At 40.4% G+C, this 18488-nt stretch overlaps 1 protein-coding gene across 2 annotated transcripts in view; it reads right to left on the bottom strand.

Annotated features, from left to right (window-relative positions):
- Window positions 1-18488, bottom strand: part of KIAA1549 (KIAA1549 ortholog) — a 141377-nt gene that overhangs the window by 55918 nt on the left and 66971 nt on the right. For both annotated transcript variants that reach the window (XM_041752367.1, XM_041752365.1), the window contains exons 6-10: window positions 17859-18042; window positions 16558-16617; window positions 15201-15349; window positions 5930-6107; window positions 2938-3122 (exon numbers count right to left, since the gene is read on the bottom strand). In XM_041752367.1, coding sequence (XP_041608301.1) covers window positions 2938-3122; window positions 5930-6107; window positions 15201-15349; window positions 16558-16617; window positions 17859-18042 — 756 coding nt within the window. The remainder of the gene's footprint in view (window positions 1-2937; window positions 3123-5929; window positions 6108-15200; window positions 15350-16557; window positions 16618-17858; window positions 18043-18488) is intronic.

Raw genomic sequence — 18488 nt, forward strand, 5'->3', positions numbered from 1 at the left:
TTTTGGGCCACAAGCTAAAGGGACTACAGATAAAAGAAAGATAAAGGTTAGAATTGTTTTTTTAATTACTGGAAATAAAAAAGGACCCTGTTTCAAAATGTGACAGAATGGCTTCTACCTCTTGTATGTCAAACCTAATCCACTCCCAGACAATCTGAAGAGATTTCCTGCTCATTACAAGGGGTCAGGAGGTGTGGATTTTTGGTTGGCACAATTATTGTTTGTAGCTCTGCGATTTGCTCAAGGATCGGCGAAGAGTAGTAGTGTGGCAGCATCAGGGGGCAGGGGAAGCAGGACACAGAGAGAAAAAACAGAGAGCCACACAAGGCAAAGAACTCTTGCAGTCCCAGGGGAAACTAATTATCTTTTCAGCTTGTCCCAAGGGATGGGCTAGAGGCCCTTCCCTACTGCCAGGTATGTCTTAGAAGACACACTTGTAAAGTAGATATGTGTTTCTAAACTAAACAGAGATCATCCTTTTCCTGTTATAAACATCTGGGTTCCCATGCAGGCAAAACAAAGACCACACTTCTGAAATGTCACAGAGTTTGCTCCCCCAGCCCTGACCCACCTCAGAAGATGCTGACTCCCTCAGGGACTCCTCCACACAGAAGACCTTCCCACAAACATGTTGTAAAGATGTATGTACAAATCCTACAGCACATGCAAAGCAAGAGCAACCCCAAGGGCTGGAGGTTCTATTTGAAACTCTGTCTGATTTACAACAACATCTGGGGCACAAAGATATTTCAGAAGTAAAAGTGGGAAAAGGAGAAAACTTGGGGAATATCCTGTTTTGAACTCAAGGGATGCTACCCTCTGACAGCTGAATGAAGTAACAGATGATGGATGGGCTTCACATGGATGGTTTATGTTAGGGAACCTGGAATATGAAAGACCTGAATATATAATCATCTACATTGGATCAATCTCGCTGTAACAATACTCTTTCACCAGAACAAAAACATTTCCAAACTTATTGTTGATTTTACTACAATGAAATTCACAGTATAAATGATTTAGTACCTTAAGCACTTTTTCCAGGCGTTTCCATGGCATTATCTACTCTAACAACAAAACAGTCTTAGCACCACGTAAATAATAAATGAAGATAGGTCATAAATATAATTTTAATGTGTAACATGCTTCCATTACACTTGATAACCATAAGCTTGCAATTTAGTCACGATTTTGCATTTTTAGTTAATTCATAAGAAAAAGAATACTCTTCATCTACTTTTCCGAAAGTGCAATAAATTAAGAATACCTATTTTTTCATCTAGTAGGTGTATGTTTGTAATGGGCAGAATTTTTTAGACCCAGGCAAAATAAATTTAAAAGATTAACAGGTAGCCCTTTGTTTCTTATTCATCTGTTTATGGCTTGCTTTTTCTTATGAAATTTTTAGAGTCAAGTGAGTCCTCTGTGTGAGACCCATGGAGGGTACACATTCACACAGTTGACGAACTACCGCTTTCCATTCCTTTGTTAACGGCTAATCTGCATGATGTGCTAGATGTGTGGCAATACTGAGTTTTTCACTGGTACTTGGCATGTTTCTGCTCACATCAGATCAACCAAAACTAAGCACTTACCAAGAATCAATGCCTTTGCTCTGAAACTGGTATGTGACAATTAAATATTGCAGAAATCATTGAAACATAAAAGGGAGAATTGCTATTACAAAACCTAAGTCAAATGTTTTGGTATGACATGAAAAAGATGTTTTTAAAAAACTGCTGTCAAATTAGGTGTAGGTGAGTTAGGTCTAAAAGATTATAGAGTTGGGGTGGGTACTGGAAAAAATCTGAAGAATTTTATACTCAGGTTGCTTGCTCTTCTCTAAAGAAACCCAAACTGGAAACTGCAGCTGATGCATTATAGGTGTTGTTTCTTTTTTAATTCTTTTAACTTTAGTTTTTATTTTCGAGAAGGAGAGAGAGTTACAAGCAGGCTCGGGGCTCAGTACAGAGCCCAATGTGGAAACTTGGTCTCATGACCCTGAGATCATGACCTGAGCCTAAATCAAGTCGGTCGTTTAACCACCTGAGCCACCTAGGCACTCCTAGGTGTGTTGTTTCTTACAAGAACACCACACAGAATCCCCTCAAGTGGGATCCCTGGGTGGCGCAGCGGTTTAGCGCCTGCCTTTGGCCCAGGGCGCGATCCTGGAGACCCAGGATCGAATCCCACGTCGGGCTCCCAGTGCATGGAGCCTGCTTCTCCCTCTGCCTGTGTCTCTGCCTCTCTCTCTCTCTCTCTCTCTCTCTGTGACTATCATAAATAAATAAAAATTTAAAAAAAAAAAAAAGAATCCTCTCAAGTAAACCAACTGTTCAAAAAATAAAATATATTTTTTAAAAAGACTCAGTACATTGAAAGATTGGTGAATACAGACCTACTCATATATTTAAGTTAAAATGTTTAAGGCATATAGTATCATTTCTCAATGATTAAGTGGTCTTGATCAAAGTGGATAGTGGGGAAAAAAAAAAAGTGGATAGTGGGTTTCCAACATGGTGGATGGAAAATAAAGGAGCCGTCGAGTGGAGCTGTGTATGAAAGAAATAGACACACAAATCTGATAAAACCTCCCTTGGCTCCTGTTCTTGGAAAACATCCAGGGTTAAAATAGATCAGAATTCATACAAAAATGGATGTGATCTTTGAACTAATCATCTTATAAATAAAATCACAGAACTCAGAACTCATAACATTGCTAAGCCCTGATACAACTTCATCTTCTTGGCATATAATTAATACTACAGAAGAATCATGGTTCCAGTAAGCAAACATGAGGCAAAGAGATACCACCATTAAAGCCAGAAAATGTCCCTATGAGCTCTGTCTCCCGTCTTTCAGTATCAAGAGCCTGAACTCCGCCTAACTCCAGCCCGTAAGTCTGCCTGTGTGCCGGCTGGGGAGTTAAGCTCTTACCTTCTGACGCTGCTGGATGTTGGCCACCGTGTCAGGTTGGAAGTCTAACTTGTCCGTGCGGCAGAGTTTCCAGTAGAGGATGATGACAATCACCATTACCACCAGCACTGGAATGACCACCCCGACAATGACCCAGAGGTTGTTGCTCTGGGACGCTGGGGACGGCCTCTTCACTCTGTCCAAGGCTGCAGACAAAGAAGACAGGCCGTTCACTAATTCCTCTGCACTCATTTACTGGACAGCCCTTCTGTGCCTTCTTCGATGAGAAGCCTGGGACATCCCTGTCATTTCAGGTCAAGACAACTGGTCAGAGGCTGTGATCTCCTGGCGACCAGAAACATGACGCAGTAAAACAAACACAACATAGAATGCTACATCCTCAATGCATTACGGACCATGGTGACATATGTGACATGTCTAAATGAACATGGCTCATCTGATGGCAGAGCTAGGTTAATTCCAGGTCTCCTGACTTCTATCAGCACCACCCTAATCTCAATGCAGGAACGCTTCCATACTAAAAATCAGAAATCCCAGAAAGTAGTCTGCAAGCACTGTCTTAGTTTCCTTACCTGTGCCTCTCTCTCTAAACCCCCTGAAATAAGACTTAAGGTACCAGGTGTCAGTTTTAAAATTATATTATATCCAACTTCCTTACTCTGAATCTGCTACTCCCCACCCTCCTGTCCACCCCAAACACTGCCACCGACTCCCATCTTGCATGGCCTTGGATGAATATGTCTCAGCCACTCTGTCTTCACTTCTGTCACTAGCTCTTTTCCCTAATCTCACCTCCCAGCCCTGGGCCCTCATCCTCTTCATTCTGCACTCATCTTCTCAAAGGACTCAGCTCCTCTTAAAGTTCAGGTTCCAATGACCAGATACCCCAACCCAAAACATCCCCTCCCCTCTGCCCAACCTTCTCATCTGTCATGATCACTTCATTAAAACTGCTCCATAACAAGGCTAGTGGCCTCCTCGTAGAAGTTCTTTTGTTCTGGGTGCCTTTGCCTTGCAAACGGTACCTTACTATTTTAAAATGTATTTTATTACATAAATGTGTCATCTTGATATGCTGTACTACTTTGCTCATTAACATGGTCATGACTCTAAGTCTTGTCTTTTCAAATGCAGTTCAGTCTTCAGAAGCAGGGGGCTAAGTTTTAGGCTCTTTTCATATTCCATAATGGTTCACACACACTATGGGATCTAAATGTTTCTGCTCAAAGATGTAAGAACAAAAAGATCCTTGGTGCTGGTTTAAGAGAGGGCTCAGGCCTCTGGGAGACTGAAAAGGGAGGGAACAAGCACTCTAAGGCATAAGCACTATGAAGGAAGCACAAATGACACAGCAGGGACCATGCAGGAAATGGAAAAGGGGCAAGGTGTTAATCTTATTTTTAAATCTGGCCTGAACAGAGTCTATATATTAGTTCATTTTGCATGAAAACAACTGACAGTTCATGAGGAGTGACAGAGTCAAAGTGAGGAGCTGGGGAGACAACTGTATGCTGTTCTTAGTTCTAACCTAGTAACACCCTAGGAGAGGCACAAATGGGCCAAACAGGGCCCTGCTACCAGGATCCACAGCTGCATGGGGGCTGAGCCTGATGTTGGCCGAGAAGGCTCCCAACCCCAGGATCCTTACCCGGTGGTTTTTAGCAGGAAACTAAGGAAAGAGAGGTACAAAGAAGAGAGGGGGAAAAAAAAAAAAAGAAGAAGAGGGAAGTAGCTTGAAAGATGCCTATACCCTATTGCAATCCATCTTCTTTCAGAGGGGAAGTGCTTAGCTGGACTGGGAGGCACCTCTCCTACAACCAGAAATGTCCCAGGTGAAGACATAAGTATGCACTGATTTGAAACAACATACTGAGATGCAATCATATCTCAAATACTAGCAAACCATCAACAGATTATTTGCTTAAGCTCTCCCCCACCATCATCTGTGAATGAGACAAAGTGTGCCCATGGGCCCTCACCCCGCTTAGTTTCCAGGGACAAGTACAGATTTCACAAAGAATCTTCCATTACCAAGAATAACCGTGAAGCTGTCGTTTTTTAAAGGTGCCTTTACATCTTATGTGTTTTCTCTATAAAGAATTTTTCAATATTCTCTGATGCTCAATTCCCTTCTAAACACTTACTTATCCCTTTAGTGTTGGGAGCAAGTATCACCAAGCTCCTACAGGACTGCTCTCTGGCTCATAAGCAAAAACATCCCCATTAAAATAGCAGTCTGATTCACAAAGGAACATTTAGAGAAATACACTCTTCTGTGACTCTCCTTTTTCTTAATTTTCAATACCCAAAATCTGGGAGTTGAAAAATAAGGCACTGAGAGCAACCACTGCCGGGGGCAGGAGCCAAGTATCTTCCAACAATAATACAGAAATATCCAAATACCTCTTTCTAAACTATGAAGTACTGTGAGGATGGGGAGGGAGAGAAACAGCACTGAAAAGGGTGAGGATCAAGGACTTCTTTGTGTTAAAAAACTCAGCAGGAAGCCAATAAATGCAGAGGGCACCTCCCAGCTTCCTGTGTGACTAACTGTCCCCACCAACATTCAAAATATGACAGACACGATTTTGGAATAAATACAGATAAAACAAGTTCTTTTACGTAAGACAAGATTTTTAAAAAGAGGAATAGTACAGAAGTAGGGGAAAAAATATGACAGTTAACTTTAGCTACTAGAACTCACTCTAACCGACACAAAATGCTGGGTAGGAAAACAGCTACAAGCACAAAGCAGCTGAAATGGAAGAAAGACTTTGGCAAGTGAATTTTAACAACCGACATTTTATACAAGTGCCACGTAAGAAATATTAAGGGTCGAACACATAAATCTACTCTGTGCACCTAAGCATGCTTTAAATTCAGATTTCATTGTCCGAAAAAACAAAACAAAACAAAACAAAACAAAACAAAACTGGCTTTTGATCTCAGCATAGCACAGACACTACTTAGGGTCTATGCCTCACACACTTACGTTGGGCAACAGCGCCTTGAATTCGATAACCCAAGATAATGGCTGCTCTCTGGATATCTATCTTGTTAATCAGATCTGAAGACTTGACTGCACTGAGTCTTTCTCCATCTTGATCCTCCACAAAGTAGATGAGCTGCACAGGATTGTCATCTCCCTCCAGCCTTGACACGTTTACCATCTGAAAGATAATAGAAACCATTAGCATTTTCAAAGCTCCTATTTCCAGATGCCCTGTCTCAAGGTACTCAATCTTGACTGTGTTATTCAGGATTCATTCCAACCCTCATAATGAGCTTGTTACACCATCCAGAACACCATTCTGGATCCATTCTGGATCCCAGAATCCCCACGATGCTCTCTTGGTGGGAAGAGGGACAATTAAAATGAAAGTTACTCTATATGGGATAACAGACGTGCTTCATCTGCTCAGTCTTCCATAAGACAAATAGGCAAGTAGGATACAGAGAACACAGGGTTGCCAGGTCCAGGCAGTCTAGAATTGCTACCAATTAGCTCCAGCATATCATGCGAGAACACTGTTGTCCTCCCAACATGAATCATAAGGGTTAGGTACATCACCAATTCTAAGAAACGATCACTGCTTCTATCCAATCTCATCTTGAATCTAATCAGGACTTTTTCTTTTTTTAGGGCAAGGTTTCTCAACCTTGGCACCTCTACCATTTTGGTTCAATGGGGCAGGGGAGAGGGGAGGGCTATCCCAAGTATTGTAGGATACTTAGCAGCAACATCACTGTCTTCCAATCATAAGATGCCAGTACCAACAGCCACCCCTTCCCTCACCAGTTGTGACAACCAAAAATGTCACCAGACATTGTCAAATGTACACATGTGGGGAGTGGGGAGGGGAGGGCACAAAAACCACTGCCACTTGAGAACCACTGCTCTCAGGATGATAAATCTCATAAATGCTTTAATACCTCACTCTCAACAATGCATGGATCACAGAGACAGACAATCAGTAAGGCAAGCGTATATTTGAGCAACACTATAGACTAAAGGAACCTGACATTTACAGAACATTCCATCCAATCAACAGAATACACATTCTTTTCAAGCACATGTGGAACACTCTCTAAGATACAGTATATGTTGGGCCACAAAACAGTTTCAACAAATTCAAGAAGATAGAAATTATATCAAGTATCCTTTCTGACCACAATGGTATAAAACTACAATCAATAATAGGAGAAAAGCTGGAAATTTCACAAAAACATGGAAATTAAACAGCACATTCCTGAAAACATCAATAGATTAAGGAAGAAATCAAAAGGGAAATTTAAAAAAAATATCAAGACAAATGAAAACAGAAATACAACTTCTCAAAACTTTCGGGATGTAGCAAAAACAGTTATAAGAGGAAATTTTAAAGCTATAAATGCATGCATCAAGAAAAAAGAAAAATCTCAAATAAAAAACTTGGGTATCTGGGTGATTCAATCCCTTAAGTGTCTGAATCTTGATTTTGGCTCAGGTCATAATCTCAAGGTTGTGGGACTGAGCCCCACATCAGGCTCCACACTCAGTAGGGAGTCTGCTTAAGATTCCCGCTCCCTCTACTCCTCATTCCTCTAGTAAATGCACATGCTCTCTCTGAAAAAAGTCAATAAATCTTTTTTCTTTAAGATTTTATTTATTTATTCATGAGAGACACACACAGAGAGAGAGAGAGAGAGAGAGGCAGAGACACAGGCAGAGGGAGAAGCAGACTCCATGCAGGGAGCCCGACGTGGGACTCGATCCGGGTCTCCAGGATCAGGCCCCAGGATGAAGGCAGCACTAAACCGCTGAGCTACCCGGGCTGCCCCAAAGCCAATAAATCTTAAAAAAAAAAAAAAAAGAAAGAAAAGAAAAGAAAAACACACACACACACAAACCTAACTTTACACCTCAAGGAACTAGGAGACAAAAAGAAAAACCTAACCCCAAAGTTAGCAGAAGGGAGAAAATAATAAAGACTAGAGTGGAAATAAGTAAGACAGAGAATAGGAAAAATTAATAAAACTAAGAGTTGGCTTTTTGAAAAGATAAACAAATTTGACAAATCTTTAGCTAGACTAACAAAAAAGAAAGCAGACTCAAATGAAAGTGTTAAGTGAAAGAGGAGACACTACAACATATAACAGAAATACAAAGGATCATAAGAGAATATTCTGAAAAATTACACACCAACAAATTAGATAACCTAGAAGCAATGGATAAATTCCTGGAAATACACAACCCACTGAGACTGAATCATGAAGAAATAGAAAATGTGAACAGATCAATAAGGATTAAGTAGACTGAATCAGTAATCAAAAACTTCCCAACAAAAAAAGCCCAGGACCAGATGGTTTCACTGATGAATTCTACCAAACATTCAAAGAATTAATACTAATCCTTCTCAAAATTTTCCAAAACAATCAAGAGAAGGGAACATTCTCAAACTCATTTTATGAGACCATCATTACCACGATGCCAAAGTCCACTAAGGACACTACAAAAAAAAAGAAAACTACAGACCAATATCTCAGATGAATTAGATGCAAAAATTCTCAACAAAATACTAGCAAACCAAATGCAAAAGTACATTAAAAAGATCATGCAATATGGGGCACCTGAGTGGCTCAGTTGGTTCAGCATCTGACTCTTGGTTTCGGCTCAGGTCATAATCTCAGAGTTGTGAGATCAAGCCCCATGTCAGGCTCTGTGCTCAGCGCAGTGTCTGCTGTGGATTCTCTCTCTCTCTCTCTCTCTCTCTCCCCACCTCTGCTCCTTCCCTCACTTGCACTTATGCTTTCTCTCTCTCAAATAAATAAATACAATCTTAAAAAAAAAAAAAGATCATGCAACATGATCAAGTGGGATTCATCTTTGAGATACAAGGATGGCTTAACATATGCAAATCAGCAAGTATGACATATTGCATTGATAAATGAAAGACAAAAATCATATGATCATCTCAACAGATGTAGGAAAAGTATTTGATAAAATTCAATTCCACTCATCATATAACCTCTCAACAAACTGAGTGGGGAAGGAAAATATATCAACATAGTAAAGGCCATATATGACAAACCCAGAGCTAACATACTCAGTTGTGAAAGGCTGAAAGTTTTTCCTGTAAGATCAGAAACAAGACAAGAGTGCCCATTCTCATCACTCTTGTTCAGTACAGTACTAGAGTCCTAGCCAGTGCAGTCAGGCAAGAAAAAGAAATAAAAGGCATCCAAAGGAAAAAGGAAAAAAAAAACAAAAGGAGAAAAGAAAAAGTAGAATCTGTCACCATTTGCATACGACATATTACGTATAGAAAACCCTAAAGGCTCGACAAAAATACTGTTAAATGAATTCAATAAAGTTACAGGATACAAAATTAATATATTAAAATCTGTTGTGTTTGGTGGTTTTTTGTGTTTGTTTTGTTTTTTAAGTAGCTTCCATGCCCAGTGCAAAGCCCAACGTGGGGCCTGAAATCAAGACCTGAGCTGAGGGATCCCTGGGTGGCTCAGCAGTTTAGCGACTGCCTTCAGCCCAGGGCATGATCCTGGAGTCCCAGGATTGAGTCCCACATCGGGCTCCCTGCATGGGGCCTGCTTCTCCCTCTACCTGTGTCTCTGCCTCTGTGTGTATGTGTGTGTGTGTGTGTGTGTGTGTGTGTATGTCACTCATCAATAAGTAAATAAAATCTTAAAAAAAAAAAAAAAGACTTGAGCTGAAATCAAGAGTCAGACCAACGAACTGAGCCACTCAGGTGCTCCCAACGTTATCTATATACTAATAAGGAAGTATTTGCAAAAAAAAAAAAAAATTTAAACAGTCCCATTCACAATAGCATCAAAAATAATAAAATAGGGACACTTGGTGGCTCAGCAGTTAAGCACCTGCCTTTGGCCCAGGGCGTGATCCTGGAGTCCCAGGATCAAATCCCGCTTCTGGCTCCCTGCATGGAGCCTGCTTCTCTCTCAACCTGTGTCTCTGCCTCTCTCTCTGTGTTTCTCATGAATAAATAAAATTTTTAAATAATAATAATAATAATAAATACTTAGGATAAATTTAACCAGGAATTAGAAGATCTGCACACTAAAAACTTTAAGACATTGATGAAATAAACTGAAGACACAAATAAATGGAAAGATACCCCGTGTTCATGGTCTGGAAGAATTAATATTGCTAAAAGTTCATACTACCCTGGGGTACCTGGGTGGCTCAGTCAGTTAAGCATTGGCCTTTGGCTCACATCATGATCCCAGGGCCCTGGGATGGAGCCCCACATTGGCCTTCCTGCTCAGCCATGAATCTATTTCTCCTTCTCCCTCTGCCTCTCCACCTCTTGTGCTCTCTCTCTCTCTCTCAAATAAATAAATTTTTAAAATCTTTTTTAAAAAAAATGTCCATACTATCCAAAGCCATCTATAGATATCATCTATAGCCCTCTGTAGCCATTAAAATTCCAATGGCATTTCAGAAATAGGAAAACAATCCTAATATTCATAGGGAACCAGAGAAGACCCTGGTGACCTAGGAGCCAAGAATACCCAACAGGGAAAAGATAGTCTCTCCAATAAATCGTGTTGGAAAAACTGTATATTCACAACCAAAAGAATGAAACTGGGCCCCATCTTATATCACTCACAAAAAATAACTCCAATGGAAAGATTTAAATGTAAGACTTGAAACCATGAAACTCTTAGAAGAAAACTTAAGGGAAAGGCTCCTTGACATTTGTCTTAGCAATGATTTTCTGGATATAACACTCAAAGCACAAGCAACAAAGCAAAAATAAAAACATGGACTATATTAAACGTAAAAGCTTCTGCACAGCAAAAGAAAGATTCAACAAACTGAAAAGGCAACCTATGGAATGGGAGAAAATATGCACAAATCATATATCTGATGAGGAGTTAATATCCAAAATATATAAGGAACTCATAAAACTCAATAGCAAAAAAAAACAAAAAACAAAACAAACAAACAAAAACAAACCCAAACTCTCTAAAAGTGGGCATAAGATCTGAATAGACATTTTTCAAAAAAAGGTATACAAATGGCCAACAGATATATGAAAAGGTCAACCCCACTAATCATCAGAGAAATGTAAATCAAAACAACAGTGAGGTATCACTTCACACCTGTTAGAATGCCTATCATCATAAAGATAAGAGATGGGTGCTGGTAAGAACATGGAGAAAAGGGGACCCTTGTGCATGATTGGTGGGAATGTAAATTGGTACAGGCATCGTGGAAAACAGTATGAAAATTCCTTAAAAATTTTTAAATGGAACTACCATGTGATCAAGGAATCCCACTTCTGGGTATATACCCAAAGGAAATAAAATCCACTATATCTTGAGAAGATATCTGCACTCCCCTGTTCACTGCAGCATTATTTATAACTGCTAAGACATGGAAGCCACCTAAGTATCCACCTATGGACGAATGGATAGAGAAGATGGAATGTGATACACACACGTGCACACACACATATGGAATATTATTTGGTCATAAGAAAGAAGGAAATCCTGCCATTGGAACCACATGGATAGACCTAGGAGGGCATTATACAAAGCAAAACAAGTCAGACAGAGAAAGACAAATATTGTATGATCTCACTTATCTGTGGAATCTAAAAAAGCCAAACTCAAAAATAGAGAGTAGATGGTAGCTGCCAGGGGCAGGGGATGGGAGAAATGGATGATGGTGGTCAAAGGGTATGAAGTAAGATGAATAAGTTCTAGAGATCTAACATACAGACAGTATAGTGACCGTAGTTAACAAGACTGTATTATATACCTGAGAGGTGCTGAGAGTGTAGATCTTAAAAATTCTCACCACATCCACAAAAAAGACAAGTATGTGAGTAATGGATGTGTTAATTAATCTTGTGGTGGTAATCACTTTGCAATACGTAAAAATATGTGATATTTATTTGATATATGTAAAAATACATATATCAAATCATCACATTGTGTACTTTAAACCTATATGGGGTCATATGTTAATTATCTCTCAATCAAGCTGCAAAGTTGTGCATAAATTCACAATCTCCTAGGTCAAATAGTACTTTGCTTTGTCCCAAGTTGAGGTCTCTCTGGTGTTATAGGTAGTCCTTTAACATTAGGACTTCAGAATCTGGTACACTTGCTGTATCACAGTTTTAGATAAATACACATTTCCATTTTGCTGTTCTTTCTCTAATAATATGCCACAATTTTACTGTCCCTTGTAACTCCAGCAAAATGCAAGACTGATGTTCTGGGGAAATACCAAAAATGAGTCCAAACCCTCTATTTTGTACAAGCAATTTGAATTTTTGGTCTCTACATTTGCCACTAGCAAAATGCAGTTGCTACTTTTCTAGCCACATGTACAGAACTGTAATACTGCCCCATGTTTTGGACATGGCTGCTGGACTCCTCCTTCACCACTGGAAACTTTTGGCAAATCAACAATTTCATGATTTCACTGTGAATGCCTTCTTCCAGATTATTTATAAAGCTCCTTATCAACACAGGTCCAAACTCTCATCCCTAGAGAATCTGTTCTTTATACCTCCCATCCTGAGAAGGGCTCATCTATCCCACCCTTTGTTTGCTATTTCTAGGCTAATTTCCTGACCACTTCTATTCCCTAACCACCTACTCCCTCCCAAAACTGAGCTGTAGTCATTAATTTTTTATTAGCCCTTAGAATGGAATACTACTATCAAAGGACTATGTGAATGTTTATTACACTGAAAAGTTCTGATATATTTTAGAAATAGTTTCATCTTGCAGAACCCAGGTCCCCATATATTTGGGTATGTAATTAAAGATTCTACAAACTTGTCCAATCAGAAAGGAACAGTCAATAAAATCTAATTCTAGCATCCTTTTTAGATGACTTCTTATCAGATTCATATCTGGAATCCATACAACCATAGTAGAATAAAGTCATCATTTTGGGCAACATTTTCAATTTCATTTTAAAAGTTACTTTCTGATTAAAATCACATGTTCAATGTACAGATTATATGCTTATTGGAGAAATTTTGAAAAACACACAGAGTGTATAAAAAATAAAATGAAAATCGCCTAAAGTTCAATCAAGTAAATTATTATAAACATTTTGGCATATTTCCATTATTTATTTCATAGGTTTCATATTAATATTTGAATGGCAGTGCATCCATTTCTTGGTAATCTCTGTTCATTATATCACTCAATATGTCACTCAATTTTTATTTTTAAGAGAAAGGGGTGGGGCAGGGAGGAGTCGGAAAGAGAATCATAAGCAGGCTCCATACCCAGCTTGGAGCCTGACCTCACACCCCTGGGATCATGACTTGAGCTGAAATCAAGAGTCAAACATTTAATTGACTGGGCCACCCAGGTGCCCCTCAATAATTTTTTTTAAATGACAATGGCTACATAACATTCCAACATCTAAAAATTCACTATATTGATTCATTCTTCAACTGCTGGACATTTAGGTGCTTTAATACTTTCACTTGTACAGATTATATTTTGATGAAGAATCCTACACCATTGTACATGAATTCTTGTCTACACCTCCACACTGGGTCACACTCTAAGGGGGAAGAGATGTAGGGCACAGTCCATATGCAACCCATCAGATGGCACCACCAGCTGGAATGCCTTGGTTAATTTCCACAAACCTTACATCCCCACCTGAGGGAGCTTGCACAACTAACGGAACACTTCATTATGTAATTTTATGGTGCTCTATAACTGTTTTATGTGCATAAATTAACCTCCACCCTGACCTTGAAATCTCTGAAGCCAGGCTTGCTAAATAAGGCAAGACTTTCACAAGTCATTTTAATTTCTTCTTTGTTTTATGCTTATTTAATGTTACTTGCAATTTTTTATTAGTTTTTAAATTTTTCTTTATACTACAACTGGCAAAGGAACTAGTCTGGAAGAGGGAATCAAGAGCCATTCTTACAGAGAAAACTTGGTAAGGGGATCACAGGACAATGATGCCAGCTAAGGCAAACCACCACCACTATCCACTAGGTCAGTTCTGCATCTTTCTCTCTGATACCTCTCAACCACCCACCTCTCTGCCCCTGCACTTCGGGTTTCATCCTGCTAGCTTGCATCAGCAACGCCATAGCTCTAAATATCCCATTTTTCAAGCTCTGTAAGTTAGCGGTCAATCAAGAAAAAAGTCCAAAATAACATAATTCACATTGAGATGGGAATAAATAACAGCCCAAACCTCCAACTCTCTGTGAGCATGTGCAGTTTTAGTAAGTGCACATGTAGTAAGGAATTTTGTAGTAAAGAATTTTCCATTCAAATGAATCTTTTGTTCCTAATCTTGCTAGTTTACAAAACAGACTCTGTGAAGGTTGGTAACTAGACTTACTGTGGTAGTCACTTTGGAGTGGATATGATGTTATATATCAATTTTACCTCAATTAAAACAACAAAAAGTGGAGACAACTGGGTAATATGAAACAACCAGGGCAGCCCGAGTGACTCAGTGGTTTAGCACCGCCTTCAGCCCAAGGCCTGATAATGGAGACCCTGGATCGAGTCCCACATTGGTCTCCCTGCATGGAGCCTGCTTCTCCCTCTGCCTGTTTCTCTGCCTCTCTCTGTGTCTCTCATGAATAAATTTTTTAAAAATCTTTAAAAAAAAAAAAAAAAAAAAGAAAGAAACAACCAGGGTTGGCAGGAGGCAGGGAGGATGAAGTACTAGGATAGAGGGCACAAAATTCTCCTCTCTCCTGTCTCTTAAGGTCTCTTCCAGCTGGATGATTTATGGCTATGAAGCTACTAATAATACTTACCACTACATGAAACTGGCTATAGTTTTGGTAATTAAAAAACTACTCCAAAAAATAAGGTCATCTTGATGGCATGGCAACCCAGTGACACAATTTTTTTGCTGTGCTCCCCATGGGTCTATTTGTCTAGACACTAGTCGAACTCAAATGATACCACATTCACTTGCTACCTGATATAGCCATCAGTCTAAATTAGAATCTTCTCATGGCATTTTCCATTTGCATGAAAATACAGCATGTTTTGGGACACCTGGGTGGCTCAGTGGTTGATCCCAGAGTCCAGGGATCGAGTCCCATATCAGGCTCCCTGCAAGGAGCCTGCTTCTCCCTCTGCCTATATCTCTGCCCCTCTGTGCCCCTCTGTCTCTCATGAATAAAGAAATTTAAAAATCTTTCAAAGAAAAAGAAAATACAGCGTGTTTTCAGACAACTCTCTGCCCCTCCTTCCCTCCTCCCTTGGCCTTCTTAGGGTACCTGCACCACACTGTTCCCAGCAGCAATGGTGGCCCTTCTCCACATCCGCCTTCGGGTGGACACCTCACTGAGCAGCTGGGCCAGCTTACGCTCCATCTCAGCCTGAAACACTTCATTCTGGAGCTGCTTCTCAACGACGCCCAGGAGAACTACATTTACAAAACAAAACATGCAGGCCCCAAAACAAGTTAGCAGTGGAGGAAAAATGAGTGCATGTAGAGGAGAAATTAACACAGGATTCCTATAAACTGCCAGTCCTTCAGGAGGAGGCATTAAGAGGAGAAAAAGCAAACATGAACGGGGTCATGGGGAGCCAGGAAGTGCCGTTCAGGGGTCTTATTTACAGTTCTAAGCTCTATTACACAGACTGGTGGCAAGAAGTCCCAGGAACTCAGCAGCATAGAAGCTTTGTAGCTAAGAACTCCCACACAGGAGCCAACATTTAATCCACACTTCTGTCCAAATTTTTGGAAATGGTTTGAGTTCATATCTTATCTTGACTCAAGACTCAGACTCATAAACTGACCCAAGATAAGGGTGCCTGTCTTAAAACATCTCCTGTAAACAAGATTATCAAACAGATAATGGGCTTGTCAGCATATCATCAGAAAAAAAAAACCCGTGCGTATTAGCCAGAGACCGTTCTGAGACAGGACTACGGACAAGTCTCTGAAGTGCTATGAAAATCATCTGGAAAATGGGGCCACCATACCATGCAAAAAGGCAGAGCCTTTACACAGGATGTTGTATGTGAAGGAGAACCTGCAGGGTATGTGAAGCCATAAATGATGATCATGACCATGGCACATGCTTCCAGCCCACAGACAGCTACTTACTGTGCTGCTCACACACTGGGCACAGTGAGTGTGTAACTAACTCTTACACTTTTATTACCCAGTTAGAAAGCCTTTATCTGCAATGCCATAGCTATAAATATCTGACCCAGGTCCACAAGACTTTTTTAAAAACCTCCTTATTTGCTCCCTGAGCTACCTTATTCATCCTCATAAAACCAAACAAATATGGCTTTTAGGGGGAAAAAAAAAGAGAGAGAGATCCTTGCTTTGGAACCCCATCCTGTTCTGGATCAGAAGACTGTTAATTCTTGTTAGACTTTCCCGTGGACTTGATGTATGAATTTTAAAGAAAGCCAATCCTTTTTGTGCCATAACTCAGTGGGACACATTCCCACAGCTGGATCTGAATTCCCTTCTCATTCATTCTTTGCCAAGAATTTAAGGGACATTATGCCCTGAATTTAGGACTCAGAAACAAGAAAGACGGTATCATGCTCAATACGCCTGCACAGATGTCTTTATTCTTACAGTTCCCAAAACATTATGTAAGTTAAACATACCTGTTCTCACCCAGGAGGACTTCAACAACTGAGATAAGTTTAGCTGTGGGTACTGGAAGGCTATAAAAAGGAAAAGGAAAGGAGGGAAATCTGTAAAAGCACGTTTGCACCCATCAGGAAGGTAAGTCTAGGGAGTATCCAGTATGTCACACTACAATGCCATTCCTGTATCTTTTATGGATATAAAACGTATGTAAGAACAAAACGCCAGACTGGTGTGAAGTCATGGACAATATGCAGTTTCTGAGCACAAGTGTCTCCAGGAGAAAGACGAAGAAAAAAAAGTAAAAGTCTTGAGTGACACCATGGGACAGACACTGCTTCATAGAAAGCCTGCCTGCCTGTTCGCAAGCTCCCCTTGAAATCTCATTGTTCCAGAGCAATGAGTTTTCACACTGTTTCCCCAGGGCCCTAGGATTCCCAGCAATGACTCAGGGTAAAATGACCCTATGTCCCAGCTTGCATGGGACAGTCCCAGGGTACCCCTGCTGTCCAGCACATTTATTATTTTATCCATACCCGCACAGAACAAAAAGGTGCTGTTTGTAAATAACAATATTTATCCCTGCCTACGTTTGCATCTGATAAGTTATTCTTTTTAATTTAATTAACAGCACACTAAAATGCATAAAAGTCATTAGACCATTTGGCTGCTTCATTTTTGAAAAAGAATTTGATGGTTTTTGGCCTGACTTCAACCCTGGAATCTAGTGGTTTTTTGAAGTGAATGTTTTCCCCACCCCCACCCCACTCCATTTGCACCGTGATTCTAATTGCTTCAGCCAGGAAGAGTGGTTTTGTTTGTTTTCATTTATTATTCTTTTTTTTTTTTTTTTTTTTTTAGTTTTATGTGTACATGTAGTAAAATTTACTCTTTCTGGTGTACAGTCTTATGGCTTTTGACAAATGCACGAAGTTGCATAACCGTCACCACATTAAAGATATAAAGCAGGCTCATCAGCCCCTAAAAATTGCCTTCTGCTACTCCTCTGCAGTCTAGCTTTCCTTCCAGCCGTCACCCCTGGAAACCACAGGTCTGTCCTCTGTGCCTTTGGTTTTACCTTTCCCAGACTGGTGTAGTCTTTGACAATGCCCTTTATTTTCAAAAGACAGTAAGAAAGCAAGGCTAGTGGGTGAGGAGGGGGCCTGGAGGCCCACCCTGAACTGACTGTGAGAAACTCCAATTTTATCTGATTTACAGCCTGGACTTCAGCCAAATATTTCATGTGGAAAAAAAGAGGTCTAGCGATGAAAACCCTTGTGGCCACTTTCCCAGCACTTCGCGAGAGAGCAGTACTCACGTTCGGCGATCTGGAGCACAGGGTATCCCAGGTAGAAACTGAACTCCACCACGCTCAAGTTCCTGAGCAGCTGGCTCACTTCTGTACCATTCAAAAACCCCTGCGCACCTCTGACAGCAAAGATGATATTGACTGGGCCCCGCCGAGGAGCGGGCCGTGAAGCACCCATAGTGATATTCAAGATCTGAAAGAAGGAAGGAAGTTTATCCACAAGAAAGCAAAACACTATGCAAAAGGCCTATAATTTCTCTCTTACCACTTCTCTCATTGATTTTTTTTTTTTTAATTCATGATAGTCACACAGAGAGAGAGAGAGAGAGGCAGAGACACAGGCAGAGGGAGAAGCAGGCACCATGCAGGGAGCGCGACGTGGGACTCGGTCCCGGGTCTCCAGGATCGCGCCCTGGGCCAAAGGCAGGCCAAGCTGCTGCGCCACCCAGGGATCCCCTGATTTTTTATTTTAAAGGAGGTAATGGTTTCAAAGGAACAAACTGGCTCCACAACCTGATTCCCATTTGCAACACTTTAAAATTCTCAGTTTACTGAAAATGTTTTTTACATGAAGGGAAGAACTGAACATGTGTATTTTATCGTCCTCCCTGCCCCACCCACCCGAAATCCCACTGAAAT

This window comes from Vulpes lagopus, chromosome 4 (genome assembly GCF_018345385.1).
Source record: "Vulpes lagopus strain Blue_001 chromosome 4, ASM1834538v1, whole genome shotgun sequence".
NCBI classification, from domain to species: Eukaryota; Metazoa; Chordata; class Mammalia; order Carnivora; family Canidae; genus Vulpes; species Vulpes lagopus.